General features: G+C 37.1%; 2 protein-coding genes across 2 annotated transcripts; both read right to left on the bottom strand.

Moving 5' to 3' along the window:
* Positions 1-4: 4 nt before the first annotated feature.
* LOC147520083 (eukaryotic translation initiation factor 4B3-like) lies at positions 5-4,099 on the bottom strand. The gene is made up of 2 exons (XM_086591530.1): positions 2,718-4,099; positions 5-407 (listed from the first exon to the last, which is right to left on the bottom strand). The coding sequence occupies exons 1-2, from the start codon at positions 3,914-3,916 to the stop codon at positions 341-343; spliced, it is 1,266 nt and encodes a 421-aa protein (XP_086447656.1). The 5' UTR covers positions 3,917-4,099; the 3' UTR covers positions 5-340.
* Positions 4,100-5,486: 1,387 nt separating this feature from the next.
* On the bottom strand, positions 5,487-9,610 carry LOC147520084 (putative magnesium transporter NIPA6). Its single transcript, XM_086591531.1, is given in 10 exon segments — positions 5,487-5,983; positions 6,265-6,372; positions 6,375-6,381; positions 6,483-6,575; positions 7,350-7,487; positions 7,613-7,740; positions 7,832-7,992; positions 8,405-8,495; positions 8,625-8,681; positions 9,205-9,610. Coding segments are annotated over 10 exon segments (1,008 nt in total). The 5' UTR covers positions 9,329-9,610; the 3' UTR covers positions 5,487-5,882.
* Positions 9,611-12,837: the final 3,227 nt, after the last annotated feature.

The following is a 12,837-nucleotide window of genomic DNA, read 5'->3' on the forward strand; positions in this document are numbered from 1 at the left end:
AAACGATGAACAACAGAGACAAGATTTCCTTACAAAATTCGCGGACATAGTTAGCTCTCACACGCAACACAACACGGTTCAAAACAATAATTAAAGAATTCGGTGTCACAACAACGTTACAAACAGGCCTTTTTGGCACTAAAAACACAAATAAGATAATTGAGAAAACACTAAGAAACCTGTCTCCTTCCAAAGTTCGACAACCAAAGTGTATAAGCTAAATAATAAAATTAAATTTTGAGAAATAAAACATGTCTAATAACTTTCCCGACAAAACCCATCAAAATTAGTAGCCATCTCCAAATCCAATTTCCAGGATGAATTCATTTAGTGTCTCCCTTTAGTTTCCACTCACCACACTGTCATCGTCTTTATCAGGATTCTCAGCATGCTCCACATTCTCCACACTACATCCAAACATTAAAAAATTTAAAGAAACAGGTCATCAGTGTAAATCCAAAATCAGTATAATGACTGGGCGCAGATACATGAAAAAGGAAAGAAGTTATTTCTCAATATCTCAGCTTGAAAAACATGCGCTTCGCAATATATGCACACAAACATGAAAGATGTGTATGCCATAGGGATGTGCCTGCTTGGCTCTCAATCACACCAAACACCATGCAATCTTGTCAGACATCACTACATGCAGCCAAATAGTTACAGGAGAGATAACTAACTCTTCATAGTATCTCCTTGTTTTCTACCTCATTCCTTTAAATCTGGAACACTTGTTTACATACTAAATAAATTTCTTCATCAAAGTTATTTAATTATCCAGTCAACAAAAGCTTTCTCTCAAGTAACGTACAGATTGACAATTTCATACTTCAAAAGTGTTTTCTTCAAGTTCAACTGTATAAAACATTTCATTTTAAAAGACTAATAATTCAAATAAGCATTCCCTTTGTTATCTGTTATACAATGTGCCTGCTCTAGGACAATCGCTACTATCTAAACAAAGTGAGCAGTGAGCACATCAATGCAAACCTTTATAATCAAGTATAGATCGTATGGTTAAAATAACTGAATCATTAGGACTGCACGGCGTAACACAAAAAGCTAAGTCACATTGACACGGTACGCGTGTCGGTGTCTAACACGGCGGCCTATATGAAGTAGGACGGTGGTTTAACCCAAACTCATAGGATCAAATTAGGGTTCAATACCAATTTTTTTTTTGGTAGGCGAAAAATGTGTGGGCAAGCCTGTTTTTAAAGAGATCAGTAACTCAATTGTGTGTAGCGGGGTTCGAACCCCAGACCTCTGGTATCATCACCCAAAGGTTTTACCAACTAAGCTAGTGGCTACACTCAATACCAATTTATCTCAAGCATCGTATTATCTGGTAATAATGCATGCAGTCTGAGGCTATTATTGTGAAAGAGTTCTTTTTCCGGGTTTATCACAATGGTTTCCATCAAGGCAAGTGTATTACATTGGCAAAAAGTTGTAACGATGCTTCAAAATACGGTGCTCAATGCCAACCATAACAGTATCAACTGCGCCGTTAACCTCAATCCCAGTTTCTCATTTTCTTCAACAAACCTCATCTACAACTCAAATAACCACCCCAAATGGGTTTTACAACACAACTTTACTCCCACATCCAAAAAACCAAATTCACCATTTGCAACCCTTTCTCATCATCAAAATAGAAAAACTGATCTCACTGAGACACCCGAAGCTATTTGTCTTTCGTTGCATAAGTGTACAAACATTCTGAGACTCCATAATATTATTTTCACAAAATCATCGTATTGATGGGAGGATTGGAAGCCAGTCATGCCGAGGCAATCAAGGCACCAAAGATGCCTAGTGAAAACTTTTTCAAATGCACTACATGGGAAGAATAGTGTCTAGCACCTACCCGTGATGACATACTAAAAGGATACAACTGCTGGTGCTATGGAGTTGAAGAATATACGAACAAATAATTAAAGTAACACCAAGGCACGTTAATACTTGATAGTGATATGATTGACACTGAAACCATATTGCACAGTAGCAGACTAGTAGTATACTAGTACATCTTGCCACTGCAAAAATAAGCACATCATTCTTTTATGAAAATCATTGTTCACAACCCCAAAAGAATAAATCAACAAGATAATGACCTTATATGGAATGCACTAATACCAGATGACAGGGTTTGAGACCCTAAAGGCCTAGAATGACCCTTAGAAATGGGGATCAACCAGCTAGCTGACCTTTTGAATTTCAAAGGGTTATCCCTAACAGTTTCACTGATCTGCTAGCAAAATCTATACTTATACTAGGAATAAATATCCCAAATCTGTCATAATCCCTATTGGAAATAACTTCATAGATAAGTATCCTATTACTAAAGATCTAGTACTTCATATATCAGTCTACTAATAAGAAAATTATACTAGCATCCTAACCACCTTGTGCAGTCACAACAACCATAACTCTCAAGTTGATATTAATAGCAAAAACTATACATCTATTTCAAACAATAAAAGTCTGTAATCACATCACAAGTGACAATGCATAAAACAGCAAAGCTAAAAGTAATGAAACCCTTATGTTAGTAAGTAACCTCTTGGGCAGTGAACAGCGATACCCATGCAAAAACCCAAAGTATGCATGATCACATGTAAGCAACTTCAAATTTTCAAATAGGAATTGATGCAATAATCCAACAGCAAAAAAACAAGAGTCTATCAGGTATTTTAGTTTGATGAACAGCAAACCTTGGAGTGGAAGATTCAACAGAACTAGTCCTCCTCCAGCTCCTCTCAGTCCGATCCTCGGGTGAACTCATTCGCCCATTACCACTCCCAAAACTCTTCTTCCCAAAAGAAGGTTCCTCTTTAATTTCCTGTATCTCCTTTATTTTCATTTCTTCAAGATGTTCATCAATCTTCTTCCAATCCTCACCTCTCTCTCCCAATACTTCTTCCCTAGGCCGTGCTGCCCCAAACGGGTTACTCTTCGGTCCAGATGCCGACCCAGGTCGTGATCCAGACCCAGATGTCGGCCGCTGCTGCTGCTGCTGCTCCCCATTACTTATCGGAACAGACCTCGGCTGTAACACCAGCCTTGGCCTCCCAACACTCTCACTCACCTCTTCCCCTCTCTTCTTACCCCAACTATCTCCATCCGCACCACCCCCAATTGGAATATCCCTCTGATACCCACTCTCAAATCCTCCTCCTCCCCTTCTCTCTCTCCTCGGCTCCACAGGTGAAGGCGAAAAACTCTTCTTAGCCAACCAATTATCAGCTTCATCCGCCCTAGACCTCGAATCCGAAAAAAACCCACCACCACCACCACCCCTTTCCCCTCTCTCACTCCCCCTACTATCTCTCCTATCAAAACTCGTTGCACCACCCATCGATTTCTTCATTGCACCCCAATCATCAACCTCATCAGCCTTAGAAGGCGGTAAAGGTTCTCGCTCCCGACTAAACCCACCTTCGCCACCTCTCTCACCCCTATCTCTCCCCCAACGTGACGAATCATCCCCATTACTCGAACCATACCTACTACCACCGCCCACTCTATCAGAACCATATGACTTAAACCCGCCACCTAGGCGTCCACGCTGTTCTAATTCCTCAGCAGATCTTTCTCTTGGCCCAGTTGGGAGCCTTGAAAGTTCATCTGGGGTTAACCCTTTAACAGAAGCAACCCCTTTATTAGAAGAACCATGAGTTACAGATTTGCCGTTATTAAATTCAGCAAGAGAAAGCGTTTGGGGCTTCTTCTTTTTGGTTTTGGTAACTGCTGCTGCAGAAAGGGAAGGGAAATCAGAAAGGGGTTGTGATTGGATTAATTCTTCTTGGTGATGTTGTTGAATTAATTCTTCTTCGTGTTCTTCTGAATCTAAAGCCCATGTTCCTGCTGCTGCTACTGCTGGTTTCTTCCATGCTGAAACACTCGTCGCCATCTTCGTTCGTTCGATCTCTTTTTTTCTCTCCAATTTTTTTTTCCTTTTGATATCGTTTTGTGTTTTTTTAGGGTAGGCCTCGTTGATGGCTCGCGTTGTATTAAAGCAATTTTTGGAAACTCCTCAAATTTTAGAATTTGTTCATCTCGAGTCCAATCCGACTGTGGATATCAAGTCGAGTCAAAATTGTCTGTTATTGGAATTGGCTGTTATATTTCGATATTTTTCGGTTTACCTGATTTTTTTTACCAGGTGATGGTTGTTTTGTCATTTGATTAGCCAAATATTAATGTCCCAAATGAAGCATTTATTTCACACTGGCCCGGTTGGAATGAATCATTCATTTTTCTTTTAGAGCATCATTAACACATTCCTATATATTTCATTGCTACACCTCAGCAATTCTGTCCTACAAACAGTATCACTCCTATAACACGCATGACGCATCAACACAATTTTTTTATATTGCCAAATTCTTTTTGAGACGGGAGAGATTGTGCGGTAACAAATTACATTTTCTATCTTCTATCTAACAAAATAGAAAAGTGTGGAGTCTAAAAGGCTCTATCCAATGGTAGATAATCATTATCATCAAAATATGATTTGGCAAATCCAAATGTTTGGAGGATTTATACAATTTTATATTTTTATTAAGTGCAATCAATATTATAAGATCTATCTAAAAATCAGTTAAAAGTCAACAATTGCGGTTGGACTTATAAACTGTTGGGTCTCCAAAGTTGATATGGTACTGTACAATTAGTTGCCTCAATTGATTTGGGCTTATAGATAATGGGCAATTGGGCTGGCCTTGCATCAAAGGCGTGATGAGTTGTCGAATAAGGTCTCATAGGCCGTAGGCACAGGCATTAGTGTTATATAATAAGTTTCATTGTCTTATTTTTTAAAATGAGACAATGAAACTAGCCATCCCAATGATTGCTAGATTTTAACTTACTTTGGCTCCCAAATTTAACAATGGTGTACTAGTGGTAGATGAAATGAATATAAGAAGCCTTGGGGGTCCAAATTTGTAAAAAGATTACTATATCGTCAAACAGCAACCACTAGAAGTGAAAGAGGACTGGAAATCAACCGCTTTTTGAACAAGGAGAAAAGGAGCATATATAACAACTTTTTGAACAAGAATAAGAAAAGTTCTTCACAACACTACTTAACATTGCATTAGCTATTTTGTCTTCCTTAGAAGATATACATAATAAGTGGGTCAGCAACCACAAAAATAATGTTACTCGCACTGCTTGGGGACATTCTTGATGGGGAAATAACTTTTATACTTTTGGATCCTTAAGGGTGGATCTAAGATGGGGAAATAACTTTTATACTTTTGGATCCTTAAGGGTGGATCTAGGCGTTGGCTGACCCTGGCTAGTATCCTGATCCTCCCCTATGTATATATGACGGTGATTACACTCGTAGGAATACGTTGACGATTTATTTCCGGTCATGGATTGATGGGTTTGTATACGGGTTGGGCTTTTGCAACTTTTACATTGTTAATCGATACTTCTCTGAGTTCTCTCAATACACAAAAAACACATTCTGCGGATGAAGAATAAAATGAAAATCTTTGATTCATTGTTAAAATAGTAAAAACTAAAAAAAAATGTATATAAACTTACACAACTGTGGATTATCACGAAGTTCTATGGAGAATTTCTCCATCCAACCACAACTATGTACAAATGCAACAAAGAGTTTACAGTATATGCGGAAATCACCACAAAATATGAAATTTCTTGGGGCTGCTGTATCAGAATCTTCTTTTGATCTTGAAATCTTTCATAACATAAAGCATCAGTGTTGTTCCACTGCAGATTGTCAACTATGGAACTCGGAGAATCCGTCATCCACACTGATCTAGGTTGTCAGACTAGCCGTGTCTACGAGTATTTCTCCCCTGTACGGGGATTTATGTTTATACAAAAACCTTGACAAAAAGTCACTATTCAAAGTCTTCTGAAGTGTGTAAGGTGATAAAATGGTCATTCTCAACACTTTTTACTTGGTCACCACTGATGTACCATGAAAATGTCCCTGCATTAACTGTAAAAAGGTACATCATAACCTCAAGTCAGTCTTGTAAAACATATTTTTATTACCTTAAAACACAATTGCACTTCTAAAAATTTGGAACGAGATGGAGTTAGCCGAAATAGTAAGTAATTTGGATATGAAAGGGGTGGCCAGATATTCTGTGTCAGTTTCAACTGCCACAGAATCCCTCTTATTTGCTGATTGAACTCTCGTTCAGCTTCTGAAGGATATCAGTTTAAATAAAAGATAGAAATACTCCTACTAGCCAACAACAATATTATGGTGTCTACCTGTTGAAGGAGCTACATCCTGTTCTTTTGTCGAATGCAAAATGATTGTTCCAGATAGCACAGTGATGAATCCACAAATCTCAGAAGCTATGCTGCTCACATCCTGGCGGACCAGTCCTGCACAGAACATCGCAACCATGAGATTTGAGCACATATTTCAGAAATTCACAAAGGTACTGTAACCAAAAAAAGGAAAGAACAACAGCAAGAAAACATACCTTAAACATTATTGCACTGGCAATGATCGTAAGGGTAGTGAACATTACATAATAAATGGGAGAAACAATTGCCGTGTTAAAGGTATCCAATGCCTGGAACAGAGACGTCATGAAAAATCAGAATCTTGTTTTTTCAATACGATAAAAATGCATATAACTAAAATGGGCTGATATGGATGTGTTTGATTCAAATAGATAGAGCACAAAAGTGAGATTTTGGGTGGACTATGAAAACTTTCATGGGTGGATTGTGAAACCTTTCATTAATCAATGTTATATGCCTATATCTATTACGACAATTGATAAAATAAAAATAAATAAATAAATAATAATAAGAGAATGAATAAATAAATTATATGTGCAACGTGTTTGTAGACTAGTACCATTTATTACATTTAAAATATAAAATAAAATAGTCACAAAAAATAGCGATCTCACAAATCTGATCATATATGAACTCTTATAAGGTTTAGACATATAATTTGATACTGAAACTACCAACCAAAAAGCAGAAATGATGAGAAAATGTACACCATATACACCAAAGGAACAGCAGTCTACAGGTCTAATGAGGGGCAAAGACACACCGCAAAACACCTCAGGCTACTCAGGTAGTAACGTGTATCCATCTCTGAAGAGGTTTGAGTCTCATACAAGTCATTTAAAGCTTAATCTTCGATTGCATTAGGTGATACATTGTTAGTTGATTTAAGGAATTAGGAAATAATGAAATATACACAACAAACTACACATATTATACCACAAAAAGAACAAAAGGAGTTGCAATTGTCTCCTTTCTCCATATAAGTTGACTTTAAATAGAGTATAACAAGGATTAATGCTTCTGAACAGTAACAAGTAACCAACCTTGTTTAGGTAATTCAATTGTGTGATGACAAGTACAACTGCAACTGCAACAAAAACCCATGTTTGAGGATAAGCAAGCTGACTTATTCCCTCCAGTGTCAGCTTTATGGCAATCCCAATGGCTTTTATGCTTACAACCTGCATGCAAACACAAGGAAGTTTGACAAATCAAAAACAATAACAGGTGTAACGACCTAACGACAGTATGACCCTATAATGTTATTCAAGTTTCATACTAAGCTTGCTAAGGAAAGACAATTTACCGTTAGCGAACCCATTAAAGAACAGATGCCCAAGTAAACCAGTATGTTAGTCTGCCCATACCGTGGTTCAAAGTGCAGCACAAGAGCTAATACTACAGATAAAGTAGCTGCTGCATAAAATAGGAATGCTATAGACAAAACACATGCAATTTAAAAACAATTAGTACTATGCTGCAGAAGAACAATGTTTTGACAATTATAAGAAGGTAAGCACCATACCAGGCTGAGTTGCCAAAGTCCAAATTTCTTCTACGGAGTTTGGTGTGTGCTCTTGAGGTGCGTGAATTACAATCACAACTGAGCCCACAATGCAGGCCACACATCCAAGAATACCCATTTTCTGCAATCGTTCCTTCAGCAAAACGTGTGCTAGAACAGCACTACCAAGATTCAAAAAAAAAAAAAGTGTTAGTTCTGAAAGGTTTTTGAAGCTTTCAATTAATAATTACCATGAAAATGTCCAGAAAAAAACACTCCATTAGGGAAAACCACATCTTAAATTGTTTTGGACCAACACGCAATAGGAATATTTGAGCTCTTCCAACTGATAATCCCTAATGTCACATTGGAGCATTTCTTTTATAATGGGCAAGCCTGAGTATAAAATAATAGATCTCCAAGCCAATTACTGAAAACCCTCACTCTCAAATAAAAGTTCATAAGAGCGTGAGCTCGACATACTATGGTTCTAAAAGTATAACTCACACTTGAATACGTTGTACTAAACATGTAATGGCGTTAGCGTCACAAAAGGACTCCCTTATTTAACCAAATTAAAGTTTTGCTCCTTACCTGACAATTATACTCAGTGCACCTAAGGGAGTCACTAGAACAGCTGGGGCAAAAACGTAAGCCACAAAATTTGCAGCCTCTCCAACAATCACTGTGACAAACAAAATCCCCATTTGACAAAAGAATAAGTAAACAGCATTTAGATATAAATTACTAACGAGCAAAACGCAAAAAAAGTAGGCAATAACATAGATAAATAGATATAGTGTATTGAACTTACTTGTTAGCATCCCAGCCCACCACAGTGGTTCTAGTAAGTAAGTGTATCCACCAACTCCTACGTAAAGGAAAAACATGTTAGAAGCAACTACAATAGCCTCCTAGTTTAAATTTATTGAAGATTACACAAACATAGGCAGCACATCATAGACTCCATTTTAATTCCTCAATAAGTATAAAGAAATTTTTCCCGCCCTAGCACACATAGCAAAGATCCGTACTAATCGAAACTTGTAGACTGAGTCGAGCATCAGATTGCTCACAAATCTAAGAAAAAGCCCCTACCCCAACTCCAAGTAGGAATCAGTGACAAAATGTTAACATGTCTAAGGAATGTCCACTGTATTATTTACAGCATTTTTAGGAAAACCAATTGTTAATTATGTTCCCTGCAAACGTAACCACGAGATTGAAATAAAATCTTGAACCTCAATTACAATTTACATCAATCCGCACACGTATTAAGGTTTCAATATCTCAACTTAAGGAAGAATTTCAGACTTATTATATGTACCTAAAATTAAACATTAACAGTAAACCCAATAAATTAAAAATTAGAAGTAAAGAAATCTATGTCTAACCTGCACGAGCACCAGAAGCACCAGCACGTTTAAGACCTAATTTCTTCAAAATAAAACTCGCTCCAATAAACCCACTTGATATCACTGCTAGAATTAATCCTCTCGTGTTATCTGAAACCGTCATCTTTCTCGATAAAATTTCTCTCTCTGATCTAGAGAGAGAGAAACACGGTTTCTGGATTTCGCGCCAAGAATTTCGAAATTTTCGAGATCAAGATCGAAATCAAGGGTTTGATATTCGAGGTGGGATTCACGCGTAGAAAGAGACGAGATCGTAATTTGCGGAAAAAGAATCTTGTTATTGTCGGGGAAGATTTGTAGTGATTCAGTGGTACTGATATCACTAGATTATATGGAAACGAGAGATATACAACGTTGATTGAGAATGATGAAAGTATTGGAGAGTGGAAGTTGTTAAAGGTAGTTCGGAGAATTAAGAGGGCGTTTATTTTTTTGAAAAAGCGGCTTTTGTCGTGATACTCGTGGAAAATACGTGACTTTTGTTGGTTGTGATTACTGGACCAGCTGGGTGACAACTAACTAATAATAATTGAAGATGAGTTTAAAACAGCCTGGTTTAAGAGTAAGGGAGTGTTCTATGTACATATTTTATCTGCACATGTAAACAAATTCAAAATTATTAGTGTATTAATAAGTTTTCAGATTATGCTAATATTTTGTAGATATGATCTCCTAACTATTCTAAACATTGTCACAAAAAATCAAAACTTTCTAAACTTGCCGAATATAATATCAAAAATGGTGAAAATGAACAGTCTACAATTAGCCAAATTTTGTAAATTGTTAACTACATTTGACAAGTTTGAAATTTTTTGATTTTTTTTTTTTTATTATTTGTGACAATGTTTAGAATAGTTAGGAGATCATATCTACAAAATATTAACCTAATCTGAAACTTATAAATGTTCTAACGATTTTGAGTTTGTTTACGTGTCAAGATAAAATATGTTCCTAGAACCCTTCCCTAACATTAAAGGATAAAGTTAATCATGGAGAAATTAGGAACTAACTTTGTCACACCTCGAATTTCGACAGAATTCGGAAAAACAAATTAGGAACTAACTTTGTCACACCTCGAATTTCGACAGAATTCGGAAAAACAATATTTGTTCCCGACTCTTCGATTTTCGAGGTGTGACGCACTCTCAACTCACAAAAACCCATAAACAGCTTAAATATGCGGATAATTAAAAACCAATAAATTTTTTTACTTAAACAAAAATCATCTTCATTACAAAGATTTACAAATGAAAATACAAATAACCTTATCTCAACTGAAAATTTATATCACCTCAAAGGAAAACAATGTCTATCTTGAAATGCGACGCTAACGCAAACCACAAGCAGTAACCAACTTTCTTCAACACAAAACCTGCCAAGACTTATTAACTATATTCATTTAATGAACACACCCGGTAAACAAACATGCAAATCGGGTCAGCATTATAAAAATGCTGGTGTGAGTAGCTCTAAAATACAACATATACTTATACCAAATATATACACATTTCATACGGCAGTTAGTTCCTCCACCGAGGCGCCTTAACTTTCCACGACTAATACAACATCCTTAAGTTCAATAACTAACGCAAGTGGTTCCTCCACTGAGGCGCATTAACTTCCCATTAACCACACAACAAACTATACGCATAATAAATAAGGCATGTACTTCCTCCATTGAGGCGCCTTAGGTTCTAACTAAACTAATGACCAACCAAGCATATTATATACATACCGCATTTCATGCTCAATTACAGAGTGGGTCGTCTCTACCCAAGTAATTAATTTGACCCACCCTTCTGCAAAACCATATACAAACATCTATCTAAATATACCTCATTAACCAACATATTACTATAATTAGATTATTTCAGGCTTTCTTTGTGTGTCCCTAAAATCACATCGTATCTATGTCTTACCTAGTTTCCCTGGCTACCACAATCGCTTCCCAACGCCGAACATGTACATCCATATGTCTCCCCTTACATAATGAATCACTCCGTGCGTAACTACCCTGAGTGGGATGCCGCACACCAGGTAACCCTCACACGGAAGCCATTATATAAGTACTGCCACTATTCGGCATAAAATATCGCGCGTCTCGTTCTATTTTGCGAACGGAATAATCAAGCCACTATTCGGCTACGCCAGAAGGGTCATTTAGCTTTACTGAAACGCCAGAAAGGTCAATCACATTACTTACGCCCGAAGGCCATTCAGATTCACTGAAACGCCAGAAGGGCCAATCAAATTACACACGCCCACACAAGGCAAATCACATGAGTTGTGGTAGCTAGGTTATAGGATTTTTGTTACGTAATTTATTCAGGTGTCATACATTTATGACTCATAAAAATTCCACTATATCACGTGCAGGTCAAATACCTTATTGCACTAAGCCAAATATATTTAGAATTATCTCAATACATCTCATAACAACTTTTATTCTTTCACGTGCCAATATATTATTGCACTACGCCACAATCCCGTGGAAAATATCCACAAATACTCTACTAGCATATCACAGATAAAATAATGGAGTGTCTATATATTTATTTATCCAAAACTATTGCATTTAATATATATATCCCAACATATTATATAATGTCACAATATCAACGTCAAATCTTAATAAGATAATGACAACCAAGTTTATACAAGCTTCCACAGCATTTTAGCATTTGATTTGTTCATACAATTTATAACATAAAACGTAGCACAATTAAACAGTCCACAGTCCACAATCAAATCCCCAAAAATCTAAAGTCCATGAATCTAAGTCCGTATATAATTTAATACTCATAAAAACATATATATCTAAGTTCTATAAAAATTCTCCGCTTGTTACGTGCCAATATATTATAGGTTTTATACACTACTCACGTCAAATCTTAATTAGATAAAGACAAACAAAATTATACAATATCGACAATATTTTATTACTACATTTGTCCATATTCTTAAATATGTGAAAAACTGAAAAAGTCAACATTCCACAGTCAATGGTCAACGGTCAAAGTCAATGGTTAAGGTCAACGATCAAAGTCAAGGTCAAGGTCAACACATCATGGTCGAAGTCAAACTGTCATTGTCAAAGTCAAACTATCGTTTCTATGTTCAACAAGTTCATGGTCATAGCCATGGTTCATGGCTAAGGTTAAAGGTGCATGGTTCCTGGGCTCAGGGCTAAGGTAATGGTTCGGACCCAACTGGCCAAGCCCAAACCTTAGAACCCGAAAGTCTAAATGTTGAAAGACCCCTTTGGATCTCTATTTTAAGTCCTATAGACTGGCCCCACACAATATTAAAAACTGGCCCAAAACAGTTAAATGGTTCGCCCCAAAAATTGAACTGAAACCGACCCAAACTAAACAAATAGAAAATGGCCCAACCCACTAACTAATATCAAAACCGGTCTGGCCCAACAATTTAACCCGACCCAAGAAAACTAAACTAGAATCCGGCCCAACCAAACAACCCCAAGCCCAAGAGAAACCGACCCAGGCCCAAGCCCAGCCGGTTATCTTCTTCCTCAGGCTTCTCCTCCACCACCAACACCAAATCGCGCTGGCCACCAACTCTCCTCTTCATCAAGTTAGTTCGACTCCCCAT

The sequence above is a fragment of the Coptis chinensis genome, chromosome 2 (genome assembly GCF_015680905.1).
Source record: "Coptis chinensis isolate HL-2020 chromosome 2, ASM1568090v1, whole genome shotgun sequence".
Classification (NCBI taxonomy): Eukaryota; Viridiplantae; Streptophyta; class Magnoliopsida; order Ranunculales; family Ranunculaceae; genus Coptis; species Coptis chinensis.

Excerpts from the sequence above, each read along its gene's own strand:
- LOC147520083 (XM_086591530.1), bottom strand. The coding sequence starts at position 3,916 with ATGGCGACGAGTGTTTCAGCATGGAAGAAACCAGCAGTAGCAGCAGCA. Across the intron at positions 408-2,717 it reads GTTGAATCTTCCACTCCAAG|TGTGGAGAATGTGGAGCATG; the intron begins GTTTGCTGTTCA and ends GTTTGGATGTAG.